Source organism: Haliotis cracherodii, unplaced genomic scaffold (genome assembly GCF_022045235.1).
Source record: "Haliotis cracherodii isolate W230 unplaced genomic scaffold, xgHalCrac1.p SCAF_4, whole genome shotgun sequence".
Lineage (NCBI taxonomy): Eukaryota > Metazoa > Mollusca > Gastropoda > Lepetellida > Haliotidae > Haliotis > Haliotis cracherodii.
In genome coordinates this window covers 37,544,412-37,562,648 of record NW_027266297.1, presented here as the reverse complement: position 1 = coordinate 37,562,648, position 18,237 = coordinate 37,544,412, and the positions used below count along the sequence as shown (strand labels likewise).

The 18,237-nt window shown below is 39.4% G+C and overlaps 1 protein-coding gene across 1 annotated transcript in view; it reads left to right on the top strand.

Moving 5' to 3' along the window:
• Positions 1 to 2,771: 2,771 nt before the first annotated feature.
• Positions 2,772 to 18,237, top strand: part of LOC139478246 (multiple epidermal growth factor-like domains protein 10) — a 55,181-nt gene continuing 39,715 nt past the window's right edge. Inside the window, exons 1-8 of the mRNA XM_071260666.1 lie at positions 2,772 to 2,897; positions 3,700 to 3,861; positions 8,178 to 8,306; positions 8,560 to 8,694; positions 9,497 to 9,658; positions 13,975 to 14,103; positions 14,357 to 14,491; positions 15,294 to 15,455. Coding sequence (XP_071116767.1) covers positions 2,783 to 2,897; positions 3,700 to 3,861; positions 8,178 to 8,306; positions 8,560 to 8,694; positions 9,497 to 9,658; positions 13,975 to 14,103; positions 14,357 to 14,491; positions 15,294 to 15,455 — 1,129 coding nt within the window. The 5' untranslated portion in view covers positions 2,772 to 2,782. The remainder of the gene's footprint in view (positions 2,898 to 3,699; positions 3,862 to 8,177; positions 8,307 to 8,559; positions 8,695 to 9,496; positions 9,659 to 13,974; positions 14,104 to 14,356; positions 14,492 to 15,293; positions 15,456 to 18,237) is intronic.

Below are 18,237 nucleotides of genomic sequence, written 5' to 3'. Positions count from 1 at the left end.
CATATTCTGCAACAGACTATAATTAATCACCTTATTATTGTCTCTCCATTTACCATGGCTGACTGCACTAATACCCTTTTAACAGTGGACACCGATATCAGTATACATGTAGGCTTTTTGTTCAAAAAAGAATATGCAGGAAATTATATGTAACAAATATCTGTGTACTAATTACATGTTTGAATGTTGTCAGTTTTACGTTCTGAGATACAGTGATGTAACCATCTCTAAAATCTTCTAAAAATATAATAAAATACAAAACTCTCTGCCGTAATTTTTTGTGGAAATCATTCCATCAAGTAAAAATGACTGCGTGACAAGACGAATCAACTATTTATACCCGATAAAAGAAACTGCCGTATTTTAGGAACAGTGCTATAACAAGACATTTGAAATTTCTAACAAGCAGATACATTAGATACAGTGACTAGACTACAGGTACGTAATCCGTATCAATCAAAGGTGTAAAAAAACTGAAAATCATATCTGTCGGGAGACCTACCAAATTACCAAGTTTTATCATTACTATATTTATTACAATGCAAATGCTTTAGTGATACATTTTTTAGAGGAGAGGGCATACACACAAGTATATTGCTTCCGTGTGTGAATGCAGGTTGTACTTGGTATCTCAGTTCTCAGTTTCATACCGGTTGTATAACTGAATTTGTATATGGAACCATGCGTACAGCATGACAATTACTTGCTATTCGTCAGTTTACAACACACATAACACGGTCAAACAATTTTAGGCACCGCTTTTGCGAGTTATTTAGTACTATAATGTTTTATTAAAATCTATTTCAATTTGTTTTCACCATTTTCCCTATTGACAGTCGTTGTTACGTGCGTCACTAGGTAATTAGTACGGATTGACCTTGTTTATTGTTTCTATACTTTGAGGATTTCTGTGGCAAGTGGCGGACGTAATTCAAACTCCTTCCGCACTGACACCGCATCAAATATATTTGTGTACCGATTACATAACTCTAATGGACAGGGTGGGGTGGTAGTTCACCGGACGACACTGTGTATATTGGGCGGCTCCTTTGATATCTCCTCCAAACATACGTTTATTGAATGACCCCATTAAACGATGATACACATCTCGATGAATATATCAAGGCACTAATTCATCTTTCATAAACTTTTTTTTGTCTTTGTGCTTAATAAATCCACATATCAACGAACATTTGTAAAACATGTATCCTAAAAAAAATAAACATTTTCAGGCTAGGTATTTGCCCACAGCAACACCTGCATAACTGTTTATTCACGCGTGGTGTGGTAGATCGTAATTGACCGAGAACAGGTATTGTAGAATCACCTGTAAATAAGGCCGACACTGTAATTAGATACAACGTACTAATGAGAATTATCATAAGAAGGCTGTTGTTTTTTCTGAACTGTTACCATTTTCATACCAAAAGTGACAATGCAGTTAAAAGTTGCTTTAGTGTCACAATATTCACTCACGTTTTCCTCAATCGCATTGAAACATAATTCCCACTGGTCAGTTCGAAACCGCATGTAATTAAATAATTATTTCGAGATTTCGTTAGAATGTAAGAATATTCAGCCAAACGTTATGCAATAAAAGACGAATAGTTTTTTTCATTAAAATACGCGCACGCGTACCTGTATATTGCATACCTAGTGTCACGTAATTGCCCAGTGTGATGTATCAACGGGACATAAAATGGGAAATGAAATAGAAACTAACTAAAATTTAATGTTGTGGAAAATAACTTCAATGAATTGGAGTACACGCACATGAATTCGTATGATAAACTGTCAAAACGTTTTGAGAGGTAAGGCCGGGTTCATTAAAGATCGCTACAATATGTAAAACAGGTGAAATTTGTAGAACTAAAGGAAACATCCAACCAAATGCCCTTTTTAAATAGTAATGTAATGATATAATATAAAGTATATTTCACATGATACAATATACTTTGCAAACAGTTAGTTGATGCTTGAAAGGGACTGACGAAAACATGGGCGAAATATTTTAATAACGCCGTAAAATAGTTGAATTAAGTAAAAATTAGTTAAATTTTGTGTCATGATACTTGAATAAATACATTTAATGTATTTGCGAAACAAAAACATGAGTTTTGAGTAAAGGAACATATTCTCGCCCATGGGCCTGCCCATGGGCCTGCCCATGGGCCAAAACCTTTTTCTCGCCCATGGGCGAAATATTTCAATATCGCTATAAAATCCTTGAATTAAGTTAAAATGAGTTTAATTTTGTGTCATGATACTTCAATAAATACATTTAATGTATTTGCGAAACAAAATCATGAGTTTTAAGTCAAGGAACATATTCTCGCCCATGGGCCAAACCTTTTTCTCGCCCATGGGCGAAATATTTCAATATCGCTATAAAATCGTTGAATTAAGTTAAAATGAGTTAAATTTTGTGTCATGATACTTGAATGAATACATTAAATGTATTTGCGAAACAAAAACATGAGTTTTAAGTAAAGGAACATATTCTCGCCCATGGGCCTACCCATGGGCCAGACTTCGCCCATTGGCAGGCCCATGGGCGACATAGTCTAAATATTGAGTTTTTAAACAATTTTTTTTTCATTTTTTCTTCCTTGGTATGTTCCCATGAAAACGGTATGTTTAATTTTGTAAATACCTTTAACCGAGACTGGGCAAAGACCGTAGAGTTTCTGGACTTTTGGGTTTCCAGAATTAAAATGGGACGTGTTTCAGCGTTATTCGACGCTCAACTACTTACGTTACAGAATGCGAGGACGACTATTACATGGATGGAGGTGACTGTGTCGAGTGTGGTGCTGGATGTGAGTCGGGGACTTGTAACGCTAATACCGGGACCTGTAGCTGTGAGTCGGGGTGGAAAGGACATCGATGTGCCACAGGTGCGTGTCAGACTTTATACATATACTGTTGTCTTATTTCGTATTGACTTGTGTGATATGGTTTTATTCCAATTATCAACCATCAAACATGGGTGTATGCTTTCTTTTGCCCGGCACCTTATATAGTGCAGTTTAAAAACGGTTTGCGCGGAAAATCCCACTAAAATATGGGGCACATACAGCATTTTCCTTATTCATTCAAAACTTCGTAAGCTTTTTTACATTATTTTTTTACTGGTGAGAGGACAGTACACCTGGTATAACATAGAATGAGAGATGTAAGCACCTTTTGCCCGAGTGGGCTACTACTGACACCTGGCAGTGCTCACAGTAGAAATCACTACTTCATCTGCAGTTTGTACTGAGGGAACATATGGACGAGGCTATACAGGGAAGTGTAACACCGGATGTAAACCAATGTGTCTGTGTTGCTTGGGTACACTATTAGCATCCCTATAGCCCTGGTGTATGTATAATATCGACCTTTCTTGAAAATCAGTAGGGGTGGGGAGGTGTTTGGAGGGCAGGGTTGTTTTATCTTTCTTCTTTCTTTATGTCTCACCAACATTTCATGATCAATTGTAAATGTGTTGTCGTTAGTGGCCAAAATAATTTGTCTATGGACTTCACACATTGTTCCCATGTGGGGAATCGGACGCGGGTCTTCGGCGTGACGAGCGAACGCTTTAACCACTAGGCTACCCCACCGCCCCTCCATTGTAGAAGAATTGGGGATAATCTGCTGCTGCACAATTAGACGTTTAATCTGTGTCCCAGAGTTTTATCTTCTATGTTAATACAGAGTGTCCTGACGGTCGTTATGGTGCCAATTGTGTCTCGATATGTTCACCCGGATGTCGTGTATCTCCGTGTGATAAGAAAACTGGAAAGTGTAAATATGACGGAGGTTACTACTGTAAACGTGGATGGACATCTGGGTCTTCTAACACTTACAGATGTGACAGTAAGTTCCTGCAGATGTGAGTTACAACTTTTATGACATGATGTGTAAATGTGACATGATAGTCAATATATGTACATTTGTGAGACCCATACAATGGTTGAAAACATTTGTTGTCTTTAGTGTACTTATTTAAGAATAAGTTATGCAAGTCATCAGAGATGTAGTTGTTTTTTATTGAGATTACTTTGCCCTGTATGTATTGATGTTAGCTGTATGTATATGTCATGACATTAGTATGATGTTAATGCAGTAATGTGGCTACATTTAAAGTACTTCTGTAGGCTAACAATTCGAAGGTCGCGAGTTCGTGTCCGACGGATTCTCACAAAAAATGGTTGCTTGTCTTTGAGACATGTGACCTATGGCAGAGATCGTGCTCACAAGAAGTACAGTACCACAACTTCTTGTTAGCCCGACAGCTAGCCGACTGAGCTTCGTCCACACTGTTAAGCTTGGTGCTAATTTACCTGGTCATGTCTTAGACGTTACGGAACTGAACGAAAAGAGTCGAGTAGGTGACGAACACTTCCGAAGGTTACGGGTAGGCATGGCGTCTCGTGACTTTAGTCTACATACTCGTCCCATTCCGTAATCAACAACATACCGAGTGGTGAAGAATGAGCCGATGTGGCGCGAACTGAAAACGGCTCCAGGCGTCAGACGTCAGACGTCAATCTCGCGAGTACGTATTAATGACATGGTATGTAATCATTCGTCGGGTGATTTTTGTAACAGAAAAGTGTGGTAAGGAACACTAGAAGGATGATGTGGATAATAGTAAGGAACGAGGGAGGCATGGGGATGGCTAGTGACGACTCAAGGGTGAGTTCGCTTTCGAATCAGTACTGAAAAAAAGTAGCGGGTGAAAGTAGTTTGTGTGAATGTTCCAGGACAGTTTCCTGTAGCCAAAATATTCGAATGAAAAACCATTTTATCCTTTTTACTCGACGTTTTTGTGTGAAGAATATTAGGAACCGCTATAGACTCTTTAATAGCCACTAAACGGCCACCTAACCCTGATGATCGTAAAGGGGATCGAAGGGCTAAGGTTAGAGTTCGGGTAATCTAATAGCCACTAAACGGGAACCTAACCCTAAAGATCGTAAAGGGATGATTGATCGTAAAGGCCATTCAAGGGCTAAGGATAGAGTTCGGGGTAACAGGGACGGGCGGCTATTACAGGGACGGGCAAGCATGTACACCGCGTTGAGCTGGGTGTAGGTCATTGTGTGATGCGGCGAACGGTCACTGTACATGGAAAGTTGGCTGGAAGGGACATTTCTGCAACACTAAGCACAGTCTTTCTATATCAATGAGCACACAACGCATAGTGATACACCCAATGGCCAGAAGGCGGTGTTCATTTGTTCAGTGTCATAATATGTATGGGTGAGTGAGTTGTGTTTTACGCCACTTTTAGCTGTATTCACGCATTGTGTCCATGTAGGGATTTCAAACCTGGGCTTTCGACGTTACAAGCGAATGCTATAACCACAAGAATACCCCACCGTCCCTTATATGTATAAGTTTGGTGATGAAGTGACAAGGATGAAACAATGACTAATCAATAACTGGTGTGTCCGCCATGTTTGGCCATACATGCACGACACCTTGATGGCATACTGGTGGATTAATTTGCGTTTGGTTTCCCTTGGTATTGCCCACCATTCCGCCTGAAGAGCTATCCCATGGCTTGGCCACGTTGTGAATAAACAAATAGAGCTATGTTATTATAAATTAAGTGTCAGAACATTCCTATTTCATATATTGCTTTGACATTTCAGCTGTGAATCTTCACAAATACACAGACCCTTTTTTCGTTAGTATGTTAGTCAACACGGACGACCGAGAAGGTTTGCTAAACAGAACAAAATTTGGGCATATTCGTTCTATGTGGACCTAACTTTTAAAATGTAAACTTTTTCTTTAATAATACAAAATTGTTCTTCACATAACTGTCATTTAAAATATAATGATACCTTTTTGATGATAAAATATTCAAATAGTCAACATGGAAGACCGAGAAAGTATGCAAAAAAGTACAAACATTTGGGCATATTCGTCCTATGTGGACCTAATTTTTAGAACTAAATAGTTAAATTAGTTAAATAATGCCAAACGCTTTTTCACATAACAGTCATTTAAAATATAATGATAGGTTTTTGATGATAGAATATTCAACAAATATCACAAATATCACTTGTATTTAAACCATATGTTGTATGTTTTCATACTTAAGGTGAATTTTGTGGTGATAATTAGTTACAATCTCCCTTAACCTTATACGTCTTGCTCGTTGTGAGCATCACACTTCTCCTATGATAACATGGTGAAGTGAAGAGAGGGTGTTACTTTAAGGTTTCTAGTATTCATTGCTTTTGAGATCACTTTCTGCGTGATAATCTACTTTCTTCTTTAAACATACCCTTTCCATTGACGTCCTCAGATGTGCTCACCAACAACTTTGATTCAAACAACGAAACGTTGTAGTAGCGTCTTTAGAACGCGGATTCATATAGATTGCACACTGGTTTTTCGATTAATACCTCAATGAACCGAAAGAATTACACAATCAATCCTTAAGTAACATAATACCATACACCCAACATCATATATACATCAGCTGACCATATGGACATTAGGTTCTTCTTTGTTTTTGTTTATAAACTGTGCAATATTTTTATCAAGTGTATCTAAAAGTGTCTGTGTCTATGTCAATCAATACATCTTCAAGTTCAGAATACTGGCAAGTTGGTTATAATGGCAGACATTTAAATTGAAATGAGAAGGCTACAACCCCCTTAGTTCTTTAATTCATGATTGTTGTAAGCATAACATTTCCTCCTACAGTATAATATGGATAATTAAAGAACGGATGTGTCTTTTGTCTATTCATTCCTGCATTTAACGTGAGGTCGCCCTAAAGTATTCTAATGAAGGACTTCTACGTGTTTATTCCTCCACACGTACACCTTCCGTTCACGTTCTGGTTTTATGTTTAAAGGACAGGCTTATATTTATAAGGGAACATTAATGAGTATTTGTTGTTCAGAGTAGTTCTGTGTGCTGCACGTCACATAACAAACAATACACGATAGTAGAAGGACAGACTGATTTTGACAGCAAACTCTCTACATTATTGTCACATGACCACATGTGTTTTTTGAGTGAGTGAGTGTTTTACGCAGATTTGAACACTGTCAGTATTCAGTTATATCACAGTGTTTAATTTCGACCTGGGAGGAGAGCCCCGGGGGATGCAGGTCTTACATGTTTACCGATTAGGTGGACCCCATGAGCACGGGAATGGTGCTGACCTGACTGGCCTCCGACCTCATAAAGACAGACATTCACGGGAGTATACGAACGTGTCCACCCATAAGGATATGCGTTAAGTAGATGTGATTTATTGAATGTATACAGTACACATGAGACATTTGAATTCCATATCAAGCAATGGTCTATGTTTCAAGCAATAATTTTATATACAAAATATGGATCTCTGTAGGGACGCCTGGGAAGACTACGTCCAATGAACAACATGCTTGTCACGGGATTACTCAGTGTTGATTGGTCTAAATCGGATCTGGCTTATTAAGTGTGGCTTAATCTAGTCTATATTTAAGCATAATTCCCACACTGCATTGTCTTGTTAGGAAATGATATACGAATTAGTTGTTTTTTTCGGGGATGAACGTATGCATTTCCTGCATTCCTTCGGGTATGTAATCCCAAGCCCAGCCTCAAAGTAGTTGATTTAAATAACATAAGCAATATTTTCGGATTTGAAATTACGTGGTCATAATTCAAACATTTTGATATGGAAACTATTAGTTAACACATTGTGACAAAGGACGTAATGAGTGTTGGCTTTAAAAAATACATGTGCTGTTTGGAAATATCAGGAGGACAATTTACAACTGGTATACATTTTGTGTAATAGATATCGACTCAAGGTGTAGTCAATGCTGCCTGACGATTTGAAATAATCGGTCCACTGAATCGGTCCGCGCTGAATGATACTTACGGTAGTGTTATGGTAGTGATGGTTGACTGTCCTTATTTTGTTATGTGGAGACGCGTCGTTTCGCGATGTATTCCGGTAACTGAGTTGGGAATAACTATTTGTTCAACCACAGATATCATGGTGCTGGGAAATTGATATTATATTTGGGGGAAGTTCGAGGATGATGTACATTATCAAACGATACAGCAAGCTAATCACACAACGCTGATGATGTTTCGCAACATTCTCATTTATCACCACACTTGTAATTTACCCGGAGTCAACATTTCACATGTGTGTTAATTTCCAGAATGCAATGGCGGCTATTACGAAGACGGACAAGTCTGTACACTGTGTGGAGCTGGATGTAATGGAGGGTGTGATGGCACGAACGGTCACTGCATCTGTAAAACTGGCTGGAGGGAAACTAGATGCAACAGTAAGTACTATCTTTGAACTATCATATGACTTCATGTAACATGCGTTCTTCGGCGCTCAATCATTTACATTACAGAATTTCGGAATTGACGTGACGGAGTGTCTGGGCTTCACAAAACACCACAATTTTGGTGTGTTCTCTGTTCGTGTTTCATGTCCAGGAATATTATGTTAATTTACTGAATGCCTATAATATAACGTCCCATGCCATCATAAAACGTGCGTTATTCGACGCTCAACTACTTACGTTACAGAATGCGAGGACGACTATTACATGGATGGAGGTGACTGTGTCGAGTGTGGTGCTGGATGTGAGTCGGGGACTTGTAACGCTAATACCGGGACCTGTAGCTGTGAGTCGGGGTGGAAAGGACATCGATGTGCCACAGGTGCGTGTCAGACTTTATACATATACTGTTGTCTTATTTCGTATTGACTTGTGTGATATGGTTTTATTCCAATTATCAACCATCAAACATGGGTGTATGCTTTCTTTTGCCCGGCACCTTATATAGTGCAGTTTAAAAACGGTTTGCGCGGAAAATCCCACTAAAATATGGGGCACATACAGCATTTTCCTTATTCATTCAAAACTTCGTAAGCTTTTTTACATTATTTTTTTACTGGTGAGAGGACAGTACACCTGGTATAACATAGAATGAGAGATGTAAGCACCTTTTGCCCGAGTGGGCTACTACTGACACCTGGCAGTGCTCACAGTAGAAATCACTACTTCATCTGCAGTTTGTACTGAGGGAACATATGGACGAGGCTATACAGGGAAGTGTAACACCGGATGTAAACCAATGTGTCTGTGTTGCTTGGGTACACTATTAGCATCCCTATAGCCCTGGTGTATGTATAATATCGTCCTTTCTTGAAAATCAGTAGGGGTGGGGAGGTGTTTGGAGGGCAGGGTTGTTTTATCTTTCTTCTTTCTTTATGTCTCACCAACTTTTCATGATCAATTGTAAATGTGTTGTCGTTAGTGGCCAAAATAATTTGTCTATGGACTTCACACATTGTTCCCATGTGGGGAATCGGACGCGGGTCTTCGGCGTGACGAGCGAACGCTTTAACCACTAGGCTACCCCACCGCCCCTCCATTGTAGAAGAATTGGGGATAATCTGCTGCTGCACAATTAGACGTTTAATCTGTGTCCCAGAGTTTTATCTTCTATGTTAATACAGAGTGTCCTGACGGTCGTTATGGTGCCAATTGTGTCTCGATATGTTCACCCGGATGTCGTGTATCTCCGTGTGATAAGAAAACTGGAAAGTGTAAATATGACGGAGGTTACTACTGTAAACGTGGATGGACATCTGGGTCTTCTAACACTTACAGATGTGACAGTAAGTTCCTGCAGATGTGAGTTACAACTTTTATGACATGATGTGTAAATGTGACATGATAGTCAATATATGTACATTTGTGAGACCCATACAATGGTTGAAAACATTTGTTGTCTTTAGTGTACTTATTTAAGAATAAGTTATGCAAGTCATCAGAGATGTAGTTGTTTTTTATTGAGATTACTTTGCCCTGTATGTATTGATGTTAGCTGTATGTATATGTCATGACATTAGTATGATGTTAATGCAGTAATGTGGCTACATTTAAAGTACTTCTGTAGGCTAACAATTCGAAGGTCGCGAGTTCGTGTCCGACGGATTCTCACAAAAAATGGTTGCTTGTCTTTGAGACATGTGACCTATGGCAGAGATCGTCCTCACAAGAAGTACAGTACCACAACTTCTTGTTAGCCCGACAGCTAGCCGACTGAGCTTCGTCCACACTGTTAAGCTTGGTGCTAATTTACCTGGTCATGTCTTAGACGTTACGGAACTGAACGAAAAGAGTCGAGTAGGTGACGAACACTTCCGAAGGTTACGGGTAGGCATGGCGTCTCGTGACTTTAGTCTACATACTCGTCCCATTCCGTAATCAACAACATACCGAGTGGTGAAGAATGAGCCGATGTGGCGCGAACTGAAAACGGCTCCAGGCGTCAGACGTCAGACGTCAATCTCGCGAGTACGTATTAATGACATGGTATGTAATCATTCGTCGGGTGATTTTTGTAACAGAAAAGTGTGGTAAGGAACACTAGAAGGATGATGTGGATAATAGTAAGGAACGAGGGAGGCATGGGGATGGCTAGTGACGACTCAAGGGTGAGTTCGCTTTCGAATCAGTACTGAAAAAAAGTAGCGGGTGAAAGTAGTTTGTGTGAATGTTCCAGGACAGTTTCCTGTAGCCAAAATATTCGAATGAAAAACCATTTTATCCTTTTTACTCGACGTTTTTGTGTGAAGAATATTAGGAACCGCTATAGACTCTTTAATAGCCACTAAACGGCCACCTAACCCTGATGATCGTAAAGGGGATCGAAGGGCTAAGGTTAGAGTTCGGGTAATCTAATAGCCACTAAACGGGAACCTAACCCTAAAGATCGTAAAGGGATGATTGATCGTAAAGGCCATTCAAGGGCTAAGGATAGAGTTCGGGGTAACAGGGACGGGCGGCTATTACAGGGACGGGCAAGCATGTACACCGCGTTGAGCTGGGTGTAGGTCATTGTGTGATGCGGCGAACGGTCACTGTACATGGAAAGTTGGCTGGAAGGGACATTTCTGCAACACTAAGCACAGTCTTTCTATATCAATGAGCACACAACGCATAGTGATACACCCAATGGCCAGAAGGCGGTGTTCATTTGTTCAGTGTCATAATATGTATGGGTGAGTGAGTTGTGTTTTACGCCACTTTTAGCTGTATTCACGCATTGTGTCCATGTAGGGATTTCAAACCTGGGCTTTCGACGTTACAAGCGAATGCTATAACCACAAGAATACCCCACCGTCCCTTATATGTATAAGTTTGGTGATGAAGTGACAAGGATGAAACAATGACTAATCAATAACTGGTGTGTCCGCCATGTTTGGCCATACATGCACGACACCTTGATGGCATACTGGTGGATTAATTTGCGTTTGGTTTCCCTTGGTATTGCCCACCATTCCGCCTGAAGAGCTATCCCATGGCTTGGCCACGTTGTGAATAAACAAATAGAGCTATGTTATTATAAATTAAGTGTCAGAACATTCCTATTTCATATATTGCTTTGACATTTCAGCTGTGAATCTTCACAAATACACAGACCCTTTTTTCGTTAGTATGTTAGTCAACACGGACGACCGAGAAGGTTTGCTAAACAGAACAAAATTTGGGCATATTCGTTCTATGTGGACCTAACTTTTAAAATGTAAACTTTTTCTTTAATAATACAAAATTGTTCTTCACATAACTGTCATTTAAAATATAATGATACCTTTTTGATGATAAAATATTCAAATAGTCAACATGGAAGACCGAGAAAGTATGCAAAAAAGTACAAACATTTGGGCATATTCGTCCTATGTGGACCTAATTTTTAGAACTAAATAGTTAAATTAGTTAAATAATGCCAAACGCTTTTTCACATAACAGTCATTTAAAATATAATGATAGGTTTTTGATGATAGAATATTCAACAAATATCACAAATATCACTTGTATTTAAACCATATGTTGTATGTTTTCATACTTAAGGTGAATTTTGTGGTGATAATTAGTTACAATCTCCCTTAACCTTATACGTCTTGCTCGTTGTGAGCATCACACTTCTCCTATGATAACATGGTGAAGTGAAGAGAGGGTGTTACTTTAAGGTTACTAGTATTCATTGCTTTTGAGATCACTTTCTGCGTGATAATCTACTTTCTTCTTTAAACATACCCTTTCCATTGACGTCCTCAGATGTGCTCACCAACAACTTTGATTCAAACAACGAAACGTTGTAGTAGCGTCTTTAGAACGCGGATTCATATAGATTGCACACTGGTTTTTCGATTAATACCTCAATGAACCGAAAGAATTACACAATCAATCCTTAAGTAACATAATACCATACACCCAACATCATATATACATCAGCTGACCATATGGACATTAGGTTCTTCTTTGTTTTTGTTTATAAACTGTGCAATATTTTTATCAAGTGTATCTAAAAGTGTCTGTGTCTATGTCAATCAATACATCTTCAAGTTCAGAATACTGGCAAGTTGGTTATAATGGCAGACATTTAAATTGAAATGAGAAGGCTACAACCCCCTTAGTTCTTTAATTCATGATTGTTGTAAGCATAACATTTCCTCCTACAGTATAATATGGATAATTAAAGAACGGATGTGTCTTTTGTCTATTTATTCCTGCATTTAACGTGAGGTCGCCCTAAAGTATTCTAATGAAGGACTTCTACGTGTTTATTCCTCCACACGTACACCTTCCGTTCACGTTCTGGTTTTATGTTTAAAGGACAGGCTTATATTTATAAGGGAACATTAATGAGTATTTGTTGTTCAGAGTAGTTCTGTGTGCTGCACGTCACATAACAAACAATACACGATAGTAGAAGGACAGACTGATTTTGACAGCAAACTCTCTACATTATTGTCACATGACCACATGTGTTTTTTGAGTGAGTGAGTGTTTTACGCAGATTTGAACACTGTCAGTATTCAGTTATATCACAGTGTTTAATTTCGACCTGGGAGGAGAGCCCCGGGGGATGCAGGTCTTACATGTTTACCGATTAGGTGGACCCCATGAGCACGGGAATGGTGCTGACCTGACTGGCCTCCGACCTCATAAAGACAGACATTCACGGGAGTATACGAACGTGTCCACCCATAAGGATATGCGTTAAGTAGATGTGATTTATTGAATGTATACAGTACACATGAGACATTTGAATTCCATATCAAGCAATGGTCTATGTTTCAAGCAATAATTTTATATACAAAATATGGATCTCTGTAGGGACGCCTGGGAAGACTACGTCCAATGAACAACATGCTTGTCACGGGATTACTCAGTGTTGATTGGTCTAAATCGGATCTGGCTTATTAAGTGTGGCTTAATCTAGTCTATATTTAAGCATAATTCCCACACTGCATTGTCTTGTTAGGAAATGATATACGAATTAGTTGTTTTTTTCGGGGATGAACGTATGCATTTCCTGCATTCCTTCGGGTATGTAATCCCAAGCCCAGCCTCAAAGTAGTTGATTTAAATACCATAAGCAATATTTTCGGATTTGAAATTACGTGGTCATAATTCAAACATTTTGATATGGAAACTATTAGTTAACACATTGTGACAAAGGACGTAATGAGTGTTGGCTTTAAAAAATACATGTGCTGTTTGGAAATATCAGGAGGACAATTTACAACTGGTATACATTTTGTGTAATAGATATCGACTCAAGGTGTAGTCAATGCTGCCTGACGATTTGAAATAATCGGTCCACTGAATCGGTCCGCGCTGAATGATACTTACGGTAGTGTTATGGTAGTGATGGTTGACTGTCCTTATTTTGTTATGTGGAGACGCGTCGTTTCGCGATGTATTCCGGTAACTGAGTTGGGAATAACTATTTGTTCAACCACAGATATCATGGTGCTGGGAAATTGATATTATATTTGGGGGAAGTTCGAGGATGATGTACATTATCAAACGATACAGCAAGCTAATCACACAACGCTGATGATGTTTCGCAACATTCTCATTTATCACCACACTTGTAATTTACCCGGAGTCAACATTTCACATGTGTGTTAATTTCCAGAATGCAATGGCGGCTATTACGAAGACGGACAAGTCTGTACACTGTGTGGAGCTGGATGTAATGGAGGGTGTGATGGCACGAACGGTCACTGCATCTGTAAAACTGGCTGGAGGGAAACTAGATGCAACAGTAAGTACTATCTTTGAACTATCATATGACTTCATGTAACATGCGTTCTTCGGCGCTCAATCATTTACATTACAGAATTTCGGAATTGACGTGACGGAGTGTCTGGGCTTCACAAAACACCACAATTTTGGTGTGTTCTCTGTTCGTGTTTCATGTCCAGGAATATTATGTTAATTTACTGAATGCCTATAATATAACGTCCCATGCCATCATAAAACGTGCGTTATTCGACGCTCAACTACTTACGTTACAGAATGCGAGGACGACTATTACATGGATGGAGGTGACTGTGTCGAGTGTGGTGCTGGATGTGAGTCGGGGACTTGTAACGCTAATACCGGGACCTGTAGCTGTGAGTCGGGGTGGAAAGGACATCGATGTGCCACAGGTGCGTGTCAGACTTTATACATATACTGTTGTCTTATTTCGTATTGACTTGTGTGATATGGTTTTATTCCAATTATCAACCATCAAACATGGGTGTATGCTTTCTTTTGCTCGGCACCTTATATAGTGCAGTTTAAAAACGGTTTGCGCGGAAAATCCCACTAAAATATGGGGCACATACAGCATTTTCCTTATTCATTCAAAACTTCGTAAGCTTTTTTACATTATTTTTTTACTGGTGAGAGGACAGTACACCTGGTATAACATAGAATGAGAGATGTAAGCACCTTTTGCCCGAGTGGGCTACTACTGACACCTGGCAGTGCTCACAGTAGAAATCACTACTTCATCTGCAGTTTGTACTGAGGGAACATATGGACGAGGCTATACAGGGAAGTGTAACACCGGATGTAAACCAATGTGTCTGTGTTGCTTGGGTACACTATTAGCATCCCTATAGCCCTGGTGTATGTATAATATCGTCCTTTCTTGAAAATCAGTAGGGGTGGGGAGGTGTTTGGAGGGCAGGGTTGTTTTATCTTTCTTCTTTCTTTATGTCTCACCAACTTTTCATGATCAATTGTAAATGTGTTGTCGTTAGTGGCCAAAATAATTTGTCTATGGACTTCACACATTGTTCCCATGTGGGGAATCGGACGCGGGTCTTCGGCGTGACGAGCGAACGCTTTAACCACTAGGCTACCCCACCGCCCCTCCATTGTAGAAGAATTGGGGATAATCTGCTGCTGCACAATTAGACGTTTAATCTGTGTCCCAGAGTTTTATCTTCTATGTTAATACAGAGTGTCCTGACGGTCGTTATGGTGCCAATTGTGTCTCGATATGTTCACCCGGATGTCGTGTATCTCCGTGTGATAAGAAAACTGGAAAGTGTAAATATGACGGAGGTTACTACTGTAAACGTGGATGGACATCTGGGTCTTCTAACACTTACAGATGTGACAGTAAGTTCCTGCAGATGTGAGTTACAACTTTTATGACATGATGTGTAAATGTGACATGATAGTCAATATATGTACATTTGTGAGACCCATACAATGGTTGAAAACATTTGTTGTCTTTAGTGTACTTATTTAAGAATAAGTTATGCAAGTCATCAGAGATGTAGTTGTTTTTTATTGAGATTACTTTGCCCTGTATGTATTGATGTTAGCTGTATGTATATGTCATGACATTAGTATGATGTTAATGCAGTAATGTGGCTACATTTAAAGTACTTCTGTAGGCTAACAATTCGAAGGTCGCGAGTTCGTGTCCGACGGATTCTCACAAAAAATGGTTGCTTGTCTTTGAGACATGTGACCTATGGCAGAGATCGTCCTCACAAGAAGTACAGTACCACAACTTCTTGTTAGCCCGACAGCTAGCCGACTGAGCTTCGTCCACACTGTTAAGCTTGGTGCTAATTTACCTGGTCATGTCTTAGACGTTACGGAACTGAACGAAAAGAGTCGAGTAGGTGACGAACACTTCCGAAGGTTACGGGTAGGCATGGCGTCTCGTGACTTTAGTCTACATACTCGTCCCATTCCGTAATCAACAACATACCGAGTGGTGAAGAATGAGCCGATGTGGCGCGAACTGAAAACGGCTCCAGGCGTCAGACGTCAGACGTCAATCTCGCGAGTACGTATTAATGACATGGTATGTAATCATTCGTCGGGTGATTTTTGTAACAGAAAAGTGTGGTAAGGAACACTAGAAGGATGATGTGGATAATAGTAAGGAACGAGGGAGGCATGGGGATGGCTAGTGACGACTCAAGGGTGAGTTCGCTTTCGAATCAGTACTGAAAAAAAGTAGCGGGTGAAAGTAGTTTGTGTGAATGTTCCAGGACAGTTTCCTGTAGCCAAAATATTCGAATGAAAAACCATTTTATCCTTTTTACTCGACGTTTTTGTGTGAAGAATATTAGGAACCGCTATAGACTCTTTAATAGCCACTAAACGGCCACCTAACCCTGATGATCGTAAAGGGGATCGAAGGGCTAAGGTTAGAGTTCGGGTAATCTAATAGCCACTAAACGGGAACCTAACCCTAAAGATCGTAAAGGGATGATTGATCGTAAAGGCCATTCAAGGGCTAAGGATAGAGTTCGGGGTAACAGGGACGGGCGGCTATTACAGGGACGGGCAAGCATGTACACCGCGTTGAGCTGGGTGTAGGTCATTGTGTGATGCGGCGAACGGTCACTGTACATGGAAAGTTGGCTGGAAGGGACATTTCTGCAACACTAAGCACAGTCTTTCTATATCAATGAGCACACAACGCATAGTGATACACCCAATGGCCAGAAGGCGGTGTTCATTTGTTCAGTGTCATAATATGTATGGGTGAGTGAGTTGTGTTTTACGCCACTTTTAGCTGTATTCACGCATTGTGTCCATGTAGGGATTTCAAACCTGGGCTTTCGACGTTACAAGCGAATGCTATAACCACAAGAATACCCCACCGTCCCTTATATGTATAAGTTTGGTGATGAAGTGACAAGGATGAAACAATGACTAATCAATAACTGGTGTGTCCGCCATGTTTGGCCATACATGCACGACACCTTGATGGCATACTGGTGGATTAATTTGCGTTTGGTTTCCCTTGGTATTGCCCACCATTCCGCCTGAAGAGCTATCCCATGGCTTGGCCACGTTGTGAATAAACAAATAGAGCTATGTTATTATAAATTAAGTGTCAGAACATTCCTATTTCATATATTGCTTTGACATTTCAGCTGTGAATCTTCACAAATACACAGACCCTTTTTTCGTTAGTATGTTAGTCAACACGGACGACCGAGAAGGTTTGCTAAACAGAACAAAATTTGGGCATATTCGTTCTATGTGGACCTAACTTTTAAAATGTAAACTTTTTCTTTAATAATACAAAATTGTTCTTCACATAACTGTCATTTAAAATATAATGATACCTTTTTGATGATAAAATATTCAAATAGTCAACATGGAAGACCGAGAAAGTATGCAAAAAAGTACAAACATTTGGGCATATTCGTCCTATGTGGACCTAATTTTTAGAACTAAATAGTTAAATTAGTTAAATAATGCCAAACGCTTTTTCACATAACAGTCATTTAAAATATAATGATAGGTTTTTGATGATAGAATATTCAACAAATATCACAAATATCACTTGTATTTAAACCATATGTTGTATGTTTTCATACTTAAGGTGAATTTTGTGGTGATAATTAGTTACAATCTCCCTTAACCTTATACGTCTTGCTCGTTGTGAGCATCACACTTCTCCTATGATAACATGGTGAAGTGAAGAGAGGGTGTTACTTTAAGGTTACTAGTATTCATTGCTTTTGAGATCACTTTCTGCGTGATAATCTACTTTCTTCTTTAAACATACCCTTTCCATTGACGTCCTCAGATGTGCTCACCAACAACTTTGATTCAAACAACGAAACGTTGTAGTGGCGTCTTTAGAACGCGGATTCATATAGATTGCACACTGGTTTTTCGATTAATACCTCAATGAACCGAAAGAATTACACAATCAATCCTTAAGTAACATAATACCATACACCCAACATCATATATACATCAGCTGACCATATGGACATTAGGTTCTTCTTTGTTTTTGTTTATAAACTGTGCAATATTTTTATCAAGTGTATCTAAAAGTGTCTGTGTCTATGTCAATCAATACATCTTCAAGTTCAGAATACTGGCAAGTTGGTTATAATGGCAGACATTTAAATTGAAA